General features: G+C 38.7%; 1 protein-coding gene across 2 annotated transcripts in view; it reads right to left on the bottom strand.

Moving 5' to 3' along the window:
* Positions 1-1,285: 1,285 nt before the first annotated feature.
* The window catches only part of GMPS (guanine monophosphate synthase), a 77,099-nt gene continuing 61,762 nt past the window's right edge, over positions 1,286-16,622 (bottom strand). For both annotated transcript variants that reach the window (XM_070374324.1, XM_070374331.1), the window contains exons 13-16: positions 15,304-15,419; positions 10,452-10,582; positions 9,327-9,499; positions 1,286-7,902 (exon numbers count right to left, since the gene is read on the bottom strand). In XM_070374324.1, the coding sequence (XP_070230425.1) occupies positions 7,801-7,902; positions 9,327-9,499; positions 10,452-10,582; positions 15,304-15,419 (522 nt within the window). In that variant the 3' untranslated portion in view covers positions 1,286-7,800. The remainder of the gene's footprint in view (positions 7,903-9,326; positions 9,500-10,451; positions 10,583-15,303; positions 15,420-16,622) is intronic.

The following is a 16,622-nucleotide window of genomic DNA, read 5'->3' on the forward strand; positions in this document are numbered from 1 at the left end:
AACAGACTGGTTCCAAATAGGAAAAGGAGTACATCACGATTGTATATTATCACCTTGCTTATTTAACTTATATGCAGAGTACATCATGAGAAATGCTGGGCTGGAAGAAGCACAAGCTGGAATCAAGATTTCCGGGAGAAATATCAATAACCTCAGATATGCAGATGACACCACCCTTATGGCACAAAGTGAAGAGGAACTCAAAAGCCTCTTGATGAAGGTGAAAGAGGACAGTGAAAAAGTTGGCTTAAAACTCAACATTCAGAAAACTAAGATCATGGCATCTGGTCCCATCACTTCATGGGAAATAGATGGGGAAACAGTGGAGACAGTGTCAGACTTTATTTTTGGGGGCTCCAAAATCACTTCAAATGGTGACTGCAGCCATGAAATTAAAAGATGCTTACTCCTTGGAAGGAAAGTTGTGACCAACCTAGATAGCATATTCAAAAGCAGAGACATTACTTTGCCAACAAAGGTCCGTCTAATCAAGGCTATGGTTTTTCCAGTGGTCATGTATGCATGTGAGAGTTGGACTGTGAAGAAAGCTGAGCGCCAAAGAATTGATGCTTTTGAACTGTGGTGTTGGAGAAGACTCTTGAGAGTCCCTTGGACTACAGGGAGATCCAACCAGTCCATTCTGAAGATCAGCCCTGGGATTTCTTTGGAGGGAATGATGCTAAAGCTGAAACTTCAGTACTTTGGCCACCTCATGTGAAGAGTTGACTCATTAGAAAAGACTCTGATGCTGGGAGGGATTGGGGGCAGGAGGAGAAGGGGACAAGAGAGGATGAGATGGTTGGATGGCATCACTGACTCGATGGATGTGAGTCTGAGTGAACTCCGGGAGTTGGTGATGGACAGGGAGGCGTGGTGTGCTGCGATTCATGGGGTCACAAAGAGTTGGACCCGACTGACTGACTGAACTGAACTGATGGTAAAACAGAAAAAATTTTACAAAATACAGTTGAACCAAAGTCTTCTCCTTCAGCAGAAGGCCAGACTAGGTCATTGATCTGAAAGGATCCAGCTACCAGAGCAATGTAGTTACTTGAAAATGACTGAGTTCAGTTTCTGAACACGTTAATTCCTCTAACCTTCATATTGGTAATTCACGAATATAAACATCTCCTTTAATGGGTTTCATCAACTCTGCTAACAGTTACAAACAATGAAAAAGATCCACCTGCTGTATTAAATTAGTAAAGACAATTTATGTTTTAAGAAATTGAGAACAGTTTTGATCAAATACAAATGAGTAAGTAAGAAATCAAATAAGCATGTGTGTGTACATACATATAACTTTAATTTTGGAAACACAAACACCTTTAGCCAATTATTTAAATAGAAAGCTACCCAGTATTTTACAGCCACTGTTAACATTGCAGGTAAAACCCTAACACCCTCCTATATAACTAAGAGAAACATTAACTTTATCATCCAGAAACCTGACAGCAAATGAAATTTCCTCCTTCTCACATCCCAATAGTCTATCCTATCTTCTCTTCTTTCTCATTAACTCTGAAGCTTAATGACAAATTATCAGTCATCATTTCCTCCTTTATGATGTATACCAAAGACAAAAACCCACTGAAGTCATTTCACATTAGTTTAACAAAGCTATATTATGCTAACGTTGCCAACAACATACAATTGACATTTCAGTATACCATGAACAATTACATAGTATTTCACAACTACACTAGTTACTGATTAACAAAATATTTCTTTATAAAAAATCTGTTCAAAAGGTTACATTCACTTCTTCATTTAATATCAAAACAATGGTCATAGGAGATTCAAAATCAGAAAATTACTTACCTTAAACATTTGTATTCTCCAAAGGCATATACTCTACTTGGATTAGTCAAGATTCGGGCTTCCTGGAATACTCAAAGGATTGTGGAGCTACTGAACTTAGTATACCCAAGAAACAGCCAAACTCCCCCCACCCCCACCCAAGTCTCCTGATTTTGCCAATCAAGGGGTCCTTAACAATGTCAAAGGATGCCTCAGGATTCACCAGTGAACAAAGACCCTAAATGGGTGAATTAAGATGTAACCACTCATTTTCATTCTGGGAACTTAAGTTACAGGTAATTTCTAGTCACTTCGAGCTCTCTAGAGAATTATATCAAAATGACATGGCTCCAGAAGGCTGAGTAATAACTCGGTTAACAGGCATAGCTCACTCTAGGTTTCCTAATCTGGCTAAAGTCCCATCTGGAGACCTGGCTGCTGCACAGGGGTGGATTTCTCTTTAAGGAGACTGACAGGAAGATGTCTGTGTAGTAGCTGCACGGACCTCACTTGACACCACTGCCCTTTTGCAAAAGACGAGCAGTAGATCCTGTTTTCCCAAGCTGAAGTAAGTTGGAAAAGGATTGTTCCTTATATAAAAAGCATGAAAAGTGAAAACAATCAGTGTTTGTTTTGCAGTGAACTGGTGCAGCAGCAGCGCACACCCCAAGCAGCAAGAGGGATACTGCCAAGCTCCTTCCCTGGGAACAACCAGCTACAGTGGCTCTTAACTGTGTGAGCATCTATGCTTTATCTGGGTTTATTTTGTACATCACTGGCAAGATGTGTCCTAAGGTGACTGCTTCTTTGCTTTATACCCCTTTGGCTTATGAAAAAGTTTCACAGCAAAGCCCTACTTTTCGATAGTGGGGAAACCTGTATAGGTAGTCAGTTCCAGAGTCTGGTCCCTAGCTTTAAACTAACTTAGCTACACAGATGTTTATCAAGACAGTATCTAGGGTCTCCTCACCTATAGGTTTGACCAAGATTTTAAGCTATAACTAGAGACGCCATGGAGAAGGAAATGGCAACCCACTCCAGTGTTCTTGCTTCCGTCCATCCCATGGACGGAGAAGCCTGGTAGGCTGCAGTCCATGGGGTTGCACAGAGTCAGACATGACTGAAGCGATTTAGCAGCAGCAGCAGAGACGCCAGGCCTGTCCCTCAGTAACAACTTACTCTAGCTGGGAGATTTTGAACTGTCAATACTTGGGCCTCACCAAGGTTCTAATTTAACTGATTTGATTGAAGGGTCTGGGCATTATACAGACTTAACTTCTCAAGTAATAACAACAGGCATCCAGAATTGAGAACCACTGAAAAAGGTTAGAACTGGGTGGTATACCCGAGCCTCTTCAGTATGTAAGACTGGGGTTTTGAGTGCTGGCATTTTGGCAGTCTTTCAGTTCATTTCAGTTGCTCAGTTGTGTCCGACTCTGTGACCCCATCGACTATAGCACATCAAGCTTCCTTTCCATCACCAACTCCCGGAGCTTGCTCAAACTCATGCCCATCTAGTAGGTGATGCCATCCAACCATCTCATCCTCTGTCATCCCCTTCTCCTCCTGTCGTCAATCTTTCACAGCATCAGTCTTTTCCAGTCAGTTCTTCACATCAGGTGGCCAAAGTTTCAGCTTCAGCATCAGTCCTTCCAATCAATATTCAGGACTGATTTCCTTCTGGATTGACTGGTTTGATTTCCTTGCAGTTGAAGGGACTCTCAAGAGTCTTCTCCAACACCACAGTTCAAAGGCATAAATTTTTTGATGCTCAGCTTTATGATCCAACTCTCACATCCATACATGACTACTAGAAAAACCATAGCCTTGACTAGACAGACCATCAAGTAATGTCTCTGCTTTTTAACATACTGTCTAGGTTGGTTATAGCTTTTCTTCCAAGGAGCAAGCACCTTTTAATTTCATGGCAGCAAGCTTTGGGGGATTTCAAATCTTCTGTCATTTCCAGAAGAAATTTTTGGAAACGTAATAGTCACAGATGCCACCATTATTGTTATCAAAGTCCCACGCTGGTGAAAAAGACTCCGTGGTTCCCTACAGTATCTGTGCGTCCCTTCAGTAACTTTCCGAGGGTAGAGACATCCAACCTGTATTCAGTTCTCTATTAAATTCTAATTGGGGCCAACGAAAGGAGCACCTACTGAGGTAACAGCCAAGCTGTGTTCACACCCTATTTCAAAGAGAATTCAAGGGAAGGGGAGAGAGAAGGAAGGTGTGGGGAGTAGCAAAGGGAGCTGTTTGGAAAGGTAGAAAGAAGCAGGTTTAACACTGGGAATGAGAGTATCAAGAGGATTTCAGGGAGACAGCACTGTTTTCAGGAACTAATCACTCACTTATTGTAAGATGAATAACACCTTGAAAGTACACTTTTCCCTCATGGTAAGTTATACACTGAGAACTTCCTGTTAAGCCTCACCTTGAAGAGCCCTGGAGCATCACCTCTTCAGTGGAGAGACCAAAAGACCTGGATCCTATGTAACTCAGTACGGGAGACTTCTCATAGGTCTCAAAGTCAAAGCATATTGTCAACTTTTCTAAAAACACACAGTAAAGAGACTGCCAACTAGGATCACATTGTTGATGAGTTACCTTGCCAAGTGTCACGGCCACAACAGAAGATTCTCACATGGTCAAACCTTGATCTATGCCTCGGGTTCAAAACAGGGTAATTAATCATCTGATTTTACAATATATTTTGATGTTTACATTTGATTGGATCCAATCTGATGTTAAAAGCACTTAAAACCATCCCATTTTCTCCATTCTATCTCCTGCTATGCTTTTTCTTATTTATAAAGTAAGAATTTAGAGCTGGATTTGATATCTATATAGTTCAACTGCCTCATCTTACATGTAAAAAACCAGAAATTACTTGACCAGTTTCACATAGCTGTTTAATGGCAAAACAAAGCACTAAAGATGAAAACGAAAGCTACTGTGAATGCCGTCACTCTCTAGAGGTCTGATGTAAGTTACTCAATAAAAACAGGCTATCAAGGGATAAGCCCAAACACAGTAAGGAAATGAACTTTTACAATGTTTGTTTGGCTACACATATGTACCTATTTTAGGATAAGGGATAAGGCAAAAGATGGGAATGAGTGGGTAACCTTATCTCCCAGATACATCTTAAAGACCTACTCTCAGCAACTGTACCAACCTGTTACTTCTAGCAGAGCTGTTGATCACAGATGGGGCCACAAAGCTAGGACAAGATATTTGGTTCTCAAAATTTCTTTCATGCCTACTAATCTTAGAAATTGTGGCTCAGTGGTAAAGAACCCCCCTGCAAATGCAGGTGACGCTGTTAGATCCTTGGGCCGGGAAGATCCCCTGGAGAAGCAAATGGCAACCTCTCCAGTATTCTTGCCTGGGAAATCCCATGGACAGAGGAGCTTGGTGGGCTATGGGTTGCAAAGAGTCAGACACAACTTAGCGACTAAACAACAACAATCTTAGAAATAAATGCTTTCACTAACCTGCCTTCCTCCTTCTAGTGAAATATATTTTCAGATGGAGAGGTGTCCTAGCTAAGTGGTAAATGAAGGGTGTGCAGGCATGAGCTGTCAAGGATAAACAATGAGGAGTTTAATTAGACAAGGAGCCACTGTCCAAAGCCTTGGTCAAAGATAACCATCCCATAAGTTTATATAATTTTATATAAATTATGTAATTTTTAAAATAGGTTCAAAAATTCACTTAAAGAAAGAATAACTGGGAAACCCTACATTTAATTCTGAAGTTCTTCAGGTAACCACTACTAAGCTGAGCTTGTTTCCTTAACTGTAAAATGGCACTGAAATCTTGACTCCTCTCAGGCCCCTGTATAAAATACTGTGAAGGTATAGAGCAATACTACATGACACAAAGTAAAAAAGTGCTTTGCAAAGAAACACAGGGTACTAAATATTAAGAAATCTTTGAATTCTAGAATTGTTTTTTTACTATATCATGTCGACAAGTGTTTTGGAGAAGCAATTTTTCCAATTTTATTATTAAAAAGGATTATATAAAAGGGGGTATAGTGAACAAATATCAGGAATAATTAGGTTAAAAAAAGCAACAACTGTTTCTAACCTCAAGATTTCTTAAGAGCTTTGAAGATAATGTAACCCATAAATCTCCAAGACGGAAGGACAAGTGAGCAGCACGTCCCAAAATTACACAACCACCTACCCCTTTATCTCTGTGGAACAGTGTTGAGTGAAGGGTGTTCAACGTTCATCGTTCATTCAAGTGAACAGTGTTCCACAGAACATACTTTAGGGAAAAAGTCTTCCTAGATTCCTATTACTTGTCTGAATACAAAATTATAAGACACTTTTGCTAGAAGAGGAATTCTTTTGTCACATAAACACAAAGGCTTACAAGCCTTTTATATACTGTCTATTTCAGCTCTAAAATAACGCACCTTCAAATCTGTTAAGGCCAGGCCACTAGTATACCCTTCTCTGTAAAAGGCCATTATGAGTACCTCATTGTTAGGACAGAGAATGAACCCTTCAAGTTTTGTAGAAGTCAAATACTGCTCTCTCTCAGATACAGATAAGTTACAACAGTCAGAAGCTCTTCCCTTGCTGGTCCAGGAACACAGTTTTCTTATACCCTGGGCCAACCAGAATGAAAGAAGACTTCTGCCACGCGTAATTTTATTATTTATCTAAGAGTGGAGTCCAAACAAATTTGTATAGCTGATTAATAATACAGAAAATCTTGAAGACTACATAAAAGAGGCAGCAACTTGAGATGGAATTCGTATAAGAAAATACAAGGTAACATTTTAGAACAGTAACATCAACTAAAATACTGAGAGATAAATGATTGTAAAATTCAAATCTAGTACTGTCTATTTTTATAGTGCATATATGAATGTTATAAAAGCATCTGTTAGAAACTGGTGGCAATGGCAAAAGTCCTATACCAGTTCTTGAATGTTCTCTTACAGCTGGTAGAAAGGAGTACAAAGTTTGGCAATACTTGGCATGGGCCAAGACAGGTCACAATCTTCGGAGCAGTGCATTAAAAAAAATATCTATAGATTACACCAAGAATTCATTTTACAGCTCTTTACTAGATTATATAAACCGTAGGCATGCATCTGTAAGCTGTGGGCATGCATGATGGTTTCTGTGATCTCAGAGCTTCACTCTGGCCAAACGAGATAAAAATGCTTGAACTTTACACTAGACCCAAAGACAGTCTCTTCTGTGGACAGAACAGAAACTTCCTCTACAAGGCTATGGGAGCTTGCGACCTAAGACCGGGAGGAGAAAGCTCCTTACTAATGAACAGGTCGACAGAGCGCAACGTGGAGCATGATTTGAAAACATTTTAAATGGAGACCATTCACAGTTCCTTCCTCCCATGACTGCAAGGACATAAAACCCAAAGTACTTCAACAAATTCCTGGTGCTTTTCCATCTTAAGGTAGCTTACCATTTTACGGTCTCAGTGTCCTGCAAAAGTGGGTGGGACAGCCCACCCATATCTTTATCTGGTATGTTGACCCATTCCTGGAGAAATAAAGTTACTTACAGGGAAATTCAGTTTTGCCAAAAGGTATACATCCTAAGTCACATTGGTAAATAATGGTGTTTCTAATATCTCTTAGAAACTGGCAAGGGGACAGAAGTCCACTACCAGCCCCCAAACTCACCCACTTCCATACATCTTTGATTGCAGAGACATCAATAGACACAGTGAGTTTATACATAAAGAACAAGTGAGACAGAGGTAAAGGCAAAAGCAGTGTCAGTCTGTATGAGTGTAGGCAATGGTGCTTTGATTATACCCGTACGAACTCTTCAGTCCCTTTTAGTTATCCCCAGCTCAGCTCTTAAGCCGTAGACTTTTGCTGCAGAGAATTCAGATGTGATGTGGTTGCTCCAGTAACACTTTTAACAGTACTGCATTCAATACTGGGAATGGTTTCTAAACAATTTAAACTGCACACGGAACTTTAGTAGAACAAGAAGTTTATTACTCCCACTCAGTAGTTCCTGGGGGCTTTGATGTTAAGTCATACATAATTCGAGAAATACCAGGAATCTTCTTAATCTCAGTGACCATCTTTAACACCACCTGTTATAAAACAAAGATTATAAATAAAGAGCTAGAGTCCACTGCATGTTCAACAGAGCTAGAATTTGTAATTTCATTTGTAATTTCAGATTAAAACACAATCTATTTTCACCACTGTTCTCTAGGTATATGGGCTTCCCTTGTGGCTCAGATGGTAAAGAATCCACCTGTGGGAATTTCCCTGGTGGTCCAGTGGCTGAGACTCCAAGCTGCCAATGCAAGGGGCCTGGGTTCAATGCTTGGTAAGGGAATTAAATCCCACATGCTGCAACTAAAGACCTGGTGCAGCCAAAAAAAAAAAAAAAAGAATCCACCTGCAATGCAGGAGACCTGGGTTCTGTCCCTGGATTGGGAAGATCCCCTAGAGAAGGGGATGGCAACCCATTCCGGTATTCTGGCCTGGAGAATTCCATGGGCTATACAGTCCATGGAGTTGCAAAGAGTCGGATACGAATGAGCAACTTTCACTTTCTAGGTATACGGGATACATTTATGATTAATTTACGTAGTGACTCTACAGATATAAGTAACTTAAATTCAGTAGTACTCAAAGTGCAGTCTGCAAGTCATGGGTGTTACTGGTCCACAGCAAATGTTTAGAAGCATTTATAGCAACCTGACCCTGCTACAGCATCCAAGCATGTGACTTCATGGGTGGAAAACAACGCTTCACAGGTTCTCTGCAGCTCACAACTCCGAGGCCACTAAGGTGGCACATAACACAGGTAATTAATAATAATCATTGCTACATGTATAGACGAGGACGGCCTTGTCACCTAACTGGCCAGAAACTAGGCAAATGCAAGCCTAAGGGAAAACAGACTCTAAGCCACATTCTCCAATCCACATATCTATACTAGCTAGTAATATAATCAGAGCCCTGTATCAGAGTTCTGGAACAGTGGTACAACTAATAAAGTCTTGCTTTGACTTTTACTTGCTATCTTAGAAACAGCTCCTCTGGAAAGAATACTCTAGTGGAGGGATAACAAGAAAGAAGATGGTGATCAAAACTGTAATTGCTAGTTGGCAGAGCATTAAGAAATTCACGGGTGCCTGGCCATAATGCTATTAAATCTCATCCTTATATCTAATCAACTCTTCTTCACTCCTAGGGTTTTCTTTTTCTACTTGGAGGACACTATATATAAGGCAGAGATTGGCACGATTAGATAAAAAGATAGATTAGAGTTGGGAGTCTCCACATAATAATCAGACATCTGGAGGAGAGGTTAATAAACTTAGGGCTTTTTCCTACTACAATGTATTAAATAATGAATTATGTGGACATTAAAAAATGAGAGCCTATTTTATGAACAGAAAACCAACCTCAGAAATAACATTGCCACAGCCTATCCCATTCACCATTATTATAAAATGTTAAGGTATTAAATACGTACATCAGAAAAAAATGTATATATTACCTCTACGGGGATCTCATTGCCAGGGGTTGCAGGTATACCAGTCATGAAATCACTAGTAATAAAGGTTCGAATAACCACAGATCTCTGGCAAGAAGGTTGCTTCTGAAGTGGGTCCCGATCAAAATGCAAAGGTGTCAAAATCACCGGCATCTGGCTGATTTTCCCAGCATACCCTAGAGAAAGGAAGTTAACATGTAGAATCAATCACCATGCCATAGGAAAGCACTCTCAGTTCAATTAAATCCTTCCAGACAGGATCTAAAATCACACACACACAGACACAGCTCTTCTTAGGACTGTCATCATGTACTGTATTCAGCTACTCTCATAGTACTGTAAGCAAATGCAATCACAAATACAAATTATAGAGTCTGATGACTGCAGTGATGTTTTATACATATAAGTCAATTAATTATTCATGTAATTATCTTCTATACTGCAAACACTGTATAAGAAAATACTGAGCCACTAATCCTAGAGGGAATCCAGAGTTAGGGTCTTGCAAGCCTATTTTTGCAACCCTCTAGTCATAACATATTCATCAACTGATCAATATATAACCTTTCTTTATGTGTTTTCTGTTTAAAGACACCTTGCTCAATATCTGTTGTAGATTCATTAACAGTGAGCTCACAGCCAACGGCACTGTAACTCTAGCTTGAAGGAAGCTTATCTAACACACCAGTTTTCTCAGTAAGGCACATAATAGTCTTCCTGTGCTTAGGAACCTAGTCAGCAGCACCTCAGCACTAAGCTTAGAGGACATTTTTGAACAGTGAAATCACCAACAAAAAGCATGAAAATGCAAAACAACATGGCATTAAATAGATGACAAAAAAGACACTTTTTACAGAAACAGAGCTGAAACAAGAAGACAGAGGACTCCCATCTTCAACCTCAGCTGGGAACATCTGAGTTGAGCAATTCAAATTTTCTGTCACTTTGTGCATGTCTGCAAGTGACCATAAATATGAGTAAATTCTATACAGATAAAGCAATGTCACAGAACTACCCAGAGAATTAAAATAATAATACTAAAAGCTGAATCCTCCTACTAAAAATCATAAAGCCAAGCTTTCAAAATCTAGTTGAAGCATGTAGTGATGAACAAAATGGGCAACTTACCAGACTCCCTGAGAATGTTATGGGCCTCAAAATCAGCTTGGCGTAAAGTACTGAGCACCCCTGTGGTCAAGAAAGTGGGAGTAACATCTGTAGGAGGTTCTTTAACTGGTGGGCCAAATATATAAACAACTCTAGAAGGAAGGAAGTGAAAATGATAAAGACAACACATTTTAGTATGAGGAAACAAAGCACATAAAATAACATTTTTTGCATTTGTTCTTAGGCCCATCTCTTACCCACTTCAAATCCCCAATGGGAAGGACAGGATTATAGAAGGTACCTGTTGTCTGAACCTTTCTCAAAATACATTCTCTGAAATACTAGTGCGAAGATAAACTTGAGTTATCACAATCCTCTTTCCATTTAATGTACTGGATTGAAAAGTACACCCAAAACTTCATGTTCATCTCGAATCTGGGGGTGAAAACAGGGTCTTTGCAAATGTAATCGAACAAAGGTCATAATCTGGGGCGGGGGCAGGAGGCTAATCCAATGACTGGTGGGTGTCCTTCTAAGCAAAAGGCAATCTGGAAAGACAGACACACGGAGAAGAGAGGGCCATGTAAAGATGGAGATGAAGACAGGAGTTCGACCGCCTCAAGGCAACGACTGCCAGCAAACATCAGAAACTATGAAGAGGAGAAGGATGCTCCCCTAGACCCTTCAGAGAGAGCAATGCCCTGCTGACACCACCCTTGATATCAGAGTTATAGCCTCCAGAACTGTGACGTAATAGATTTTTATTGTGTTAAGCCTTCTAGTTTGTGGTGATTTGTTATGGTAGCCCTAGGAAATCAATTCACAAAAGCATGGGGGAAAAATGAATTAAATAAATAGGTTTTAAGGGCAATGTTAAAGAATACTCAAGATACTGCACAATTGCATAATCTCATACGCAAGTAAAGTAATGCTCAAAATTCTCTAAGCCAGGCTTCAACAATACATGAACCATGAACTTCCAGATGCTCAAGCTGGTTTTAGAAAAGGCAGAGGAACCAGAGATTAAATTGCCAACATCTGTTGGATCATCGAAAAAGCAAGAGAGTTCCAGAAAAACATCTACTTCTGCTTTATTGACTATGCCAAAGCCATTGACTGTGGATCACCACAAACTGTGGAAAATTCTTCAAGGGATGGGACTACCAGACCACCTGACCTGCCTCTTGAGAAATCTGTACTCAGGTCAGGAAGCAACAGTTGTAACTGGACATGGAACAGACTGGTTCCTAATAGGAAAAGGTGTACGTCAAGGCTGTATATTGTCATCCTGCTTATTTAACTTACATGCAAAATACATCATGAGAAACGCTGGGCTGGATGAAGCACAAACTGGAGTCAAGACTGCCGGGAGAAATATCAATAATGCAAATATGCAGATGACACCACCCTTATGGCAGAAAGCAAAGAACAACTAAAGAGCCTGTTGATGAAAGTGAAAGAGGAGAGTGAAAAAGTTGGCTTAAAACTCAACATTCAGAAAACGAAGATCATGGCATCTGGTCCCATCACTTCATGGCAAATAGATGGGGAAACAGTGGAAACAGTGGCTGACTTTATTTTGGGGGCTCCAAAATCACTACAGATGGTGACTGCAGCCATGAAATTAAAAGACGCTTGCACCTTGGAAGACAAGTTTTGACCAACCTAGACAGCATATTAAAAAGCAGAGACATTACTTTGTCAACAAACGTCCGTCTAGTCAAAGCTATGGTTTTTCCAGTGGTCATGTATGGATGTGAGAGTTGGACTATAAAGAAAGCTGAGTGCTGAAGAATTGATGCTTTTGAACTGTGGTGTTGAAGAAGACTCTTGAGAGTCTCTTGGACTACAAGGAGATCCAACCAGTCCATCCTAAAGGAAATCAGTCCTGAATATTCATTGGAAGGACTGATGTTGAAGCTGAAACTCCAATACTTTGGCCAATTGATGTGAAGAACTGACTCATCTGAAAAGACCCCGAGGCTGTGAAAGATTGAAGGTGGGAGGAGAAGGGGATGACAGAGGATGAGGTGGTTGGATGGCATCACCAACTCAATGGACATGAGTTTGAGTAGACTTCGGGAGTTCATGGTGGACAAGGAGGCCTGGTGTGCTGCAGTCCATGGGGTCACAAAGACTGAGTGACTGAACTGACTGATAACAAAACTTCAGACACTGTAATATGCTAATATGCACTGGTCACCTCCAAGATGAAGCTATACATTTTTTTTTTTACACTTTGGAGAACACTGATCCCAAAGAAAGATTCTTATTTCACTATGTACATATTTCATGAATAAAAGAATGGCACCAGGGAAGCCATTCTTAAAATAAACAGTGGTCCTTTGGTTAAGAATCTGCCTGCCAATGAAGGGGACATGGGTTTGATCCTGGTCCAGGAAGATCCCACGTGCCACAGAGCAACTGAGCCTATGCAACACAACTACTAAAGCCCACAGGCCCTAGAACCTGTGCTCTGCAACAAGAAGCCATTGCAATGAGAAGCCTGCCAGCAGTAACTAGAAAAAGCCCTTGCACAGCAACGAAGACCCAGCAAAGCCAAAAATTTAAATAACTAGTAAGCGGGGTGGGGGGTAAATGTCACCAAAGTAAGACTTGTTGGAAAAGGAATGACTCATTACGGCTTCAAGTAAATGTCTGAAACTTATGAAGATACATTGCAGATGTTAATTAATAAAAGTAGAATTTGGAAGATAGCTTAAAGAAATTAGTATCAAATAAGTACAACAACTCAAGGGGAATCTTATTGCTGATTTGGGGAATCTGTTCTATAACCTTCACCCAGAAAACAAGAGAGAGAAGGGGATAGAGACAAGTGCCACCTGGCTCTTTCCAATCCAGTCCCAGCCAGCAGGCAACTATCCCTTTTCCTTAGCCATATCTGTCTTTAGCAGAGAAAATAAATCTCCCCTGCAACTACCAAGGGCAAGTTTAACAATGCCTTTTCCCCTTCTTATTAATAGGTACTTAGAATAAAACAAACATACAGAAGAAAAAAGCATCCGATCAAAACCACCAACTACTTCACTGCCTCCTTCCAAACATACTTTCACAGGAACAGTTTCATCCCAGGTATTGAAAGTAAGCCACACTTTAAAGCAATATGCTTCCTAGAGCTCATAATCCTTAGAGGAAAAAGCAACTGGGCAAGAGAATGCCATTAACTTGCTCCTTTTTGTCTTATTTATTTCAAACAAGAGTGGTCATAGAATATGTACAGAGACAAGCTGTCTTCCATCCTGTGTAGGACAGAAAAACTGGAACCGTCCCTCTCTACACAAAGATTCCACCATGCAAACTAGGGGGGCGGGGCAGGGGTTGGCAAAAATTGAAAGCTTTTTAAAAAAGTTACTTAAATTCCAGTCCCTCCCCCCACAAAAATTTAAAAATCACCAAATATGTTTTTCAGGGGCTTGCTAGGTTCATATTTTTAAAATCTAGTTTTTTGTTTATTGGTTGTTGATTTTTTTTTTCCTTTTTGGGAAGTGAGGAAGGATTAAGAATGGAGGGAGAGAAAAACGAGGAAAAACAGAAAAGACAGGCAGAAAGAATAGAATACAAAAGGATAGAGATAAAGTTTAAACAAGGGTAAGGGCCCTTTGGTAAAAGAAAAGGACAGAGACAGATGAAACTATAAGAATGCTGCAAAATGAAAAATATACTAATTATATAGTAAAGCAATGGAGCCAAACTTAGTGAAAGGGAATTTTCTGTATGACCAATGAAGTTTATTTAGGTACTAGCATTTTAGAATTTTAAACCATTATTTTAACCAAGACAATTACCTCCATTCAAAATAGGCAATTACAAATTTACCATTATTTATTAATAATTCACTTTTCAGTGTATTAAAGGTGTATCTATATTTGGAGGCCTTTGGTTCATCTACGCAAGCCTTTTAACATGTTCCCATTAGTAAAAATGTGACTTCCCTCTGACTTCTTTTCTTAAAGGCCAACAACAGCCAAAAACACTAGCCACAACAGTACAGAAATACACACACCATGGAAATTCCCTGGTAGTCCAAAGGTTACAACCCTGCGCTTTCACTGCTGAGGGCATGGGTTCAACCTCTGGTCAGGGACCTAAGATCCCACAAGCCATGAAGAACGGCCAAAAAAAGAGAAATGTACACACCCCACTAAGTAAACACCAACAGATAGGTTTATAAACGCTGTAGCTAATTTGAGTAAACTGAAATCTCAAGTAATCCTTTTTGATTCTCAACTGCCTAATACTCATGAAGGAAATAGACAAGAGTAAAAAACTGTGAAATAACATTTAATTAGCAATCTGGTACTAAATGAGTAAGATTTTTGAACTGTAAAGGAGACAATGCTACTGAGTATTACATATAGGTTATAAATCAGCTGTTGATATACCTGACATAAGGAATTTATGTGCAAATTAAAGGAAAACTGGATCTGAAGAACTAAGTTCAAAATTTTTAAAACATTTAAGGCAGTTATTTTAATGATATCTGGTGTGTTTGTATCTTTACTCTGTAATGATTATTAAATTGACCAAGTCCCTAATAGTAAGTAACTTGTACATTTTTTTCAATCTTTCTGGAATAAAACATCATAAAACAAATAGTGTAAGTTGCTAATCAGACATTTTTAAAGTCTTTAAATTTCATACTAAAACTATTCAATAAAAGCCATCCTATTTACCTCAAAAAATTTTTTAATAAGTAGATGATTGTACTGCAATGAACAAACAAAATACAAAGTATTATTAAATACCTGCTGGGTTGTGACCTAAACTGTCTTTCAACAATGGGAAGACCTTAAAAAAAAAAAAATCACAGCCTTATACTACATCTCACCCCACTGCCAGCTGCAGAACATACCTGTTAATGTTGTGACACATACGAGGTATAAGTCTAGCTAGGAAAATAAGAGATTCCCAGTCAGGCTCATCCTTACTGGAGATTCCACACACATAACTGTAAGAACGACAGTCACCCTAAAAATAAAAATACAATTGATAATTTTTATTGATTTCATATAAATCAAAAGATGGAATGGAAAATACTTCCTGCATGGTGACACCATGGAAAGTACTTTTAACAAAAACATGCTTGACTAAAAATATATATGGATATTTTGCTAACAACATAAATAAATCCTAAATAAAAATTCCCCACTAAATTCTACTTAAATCACCTTAGACATTATAAAGTGTTACAGTAATTTCAACAATTTATTCAACATACACATGAGATCCATTGGGATTTCATTCCAAATATCTGCTTAACTACATACAGATAGCCAGCACACCTAATTTGGGAGACAAGATGTGTCCATATTTATCAGATGGATAAAGGATTCTCAAGTCAGATATAAAAATAATTTATTCCTTTAAAATGAGTTAGTTTTAAAATAAGTAAAGAAAGCAAATTTTAAAACAAGCGAATAAAACTGATAATACTGATTCCTTTTTCATCTGTCTTGTTTAATCCAAGTAATTTGCTTTGTAAAAAACTGAAAAGTAACTTACAAGATTAAATAATTACCAAATATGCAGTAAACTTGAGAATATAAGAATTCAGACTATTTGAATGCCAATATAATAGTATCTATTAAAGTTTAAAGCACACATGCTCTTTAATCCAAGAAATATTACTGAAACACATGAAATAACTCCTTGAAAAAATAAGATTACTTGCCTATAATAATGACAAAGTGAAAATGGTTTAAATGTCCATTGGTAGGAGAATTATTAAATAAATGATGGTATAATCATACATGGAATATAAGGCAACAGTTAACAATAAGGATCTACTTGCAATGGCATGAAAAGAAGTTCATGATGCTCGGTTAAAAAGAAAAAGGTGATGTACAATGTGTCAAATAATTTCCTTTCATTCTCATTCTAAATGATTCTGAAAGGACATTTAACTATAGAGCAAAAATAGGGAGATTTAGTTTTTAAATGTATTGTGCCTTTTTCTTTTTTTTTTTAACAAGTAGTTTATTTTGATATTTAGAAAATAAACCTCATTGCTACACTAACCATGAATTATGATTTTTATCTGGATTTCTAAACCTCAGCTCCAAAGACCTAAGAGACTAAAAGATAACAACAAAAGAAACTTCTATTTTGACGGGAAAAGTAACAGAGCCTGAATAAGCGTCATTTTTTAAAAATGAAGTGTAGTTAATTTAC

This window comes from Bos mutus, chromosome 1 (assembly GCF_027580195.1).
Source record: "Bos mutus isolate GX-2022 chromosome 1, NWIPB_WYAK_1.1, whole genome shotgun sequence".
NCBI classification, from domain to species: Eukaryota; Metazoa; Chordata; class Mammalia; order Artiodactyla; family Bovidae; genus Bos; species Bos mutus.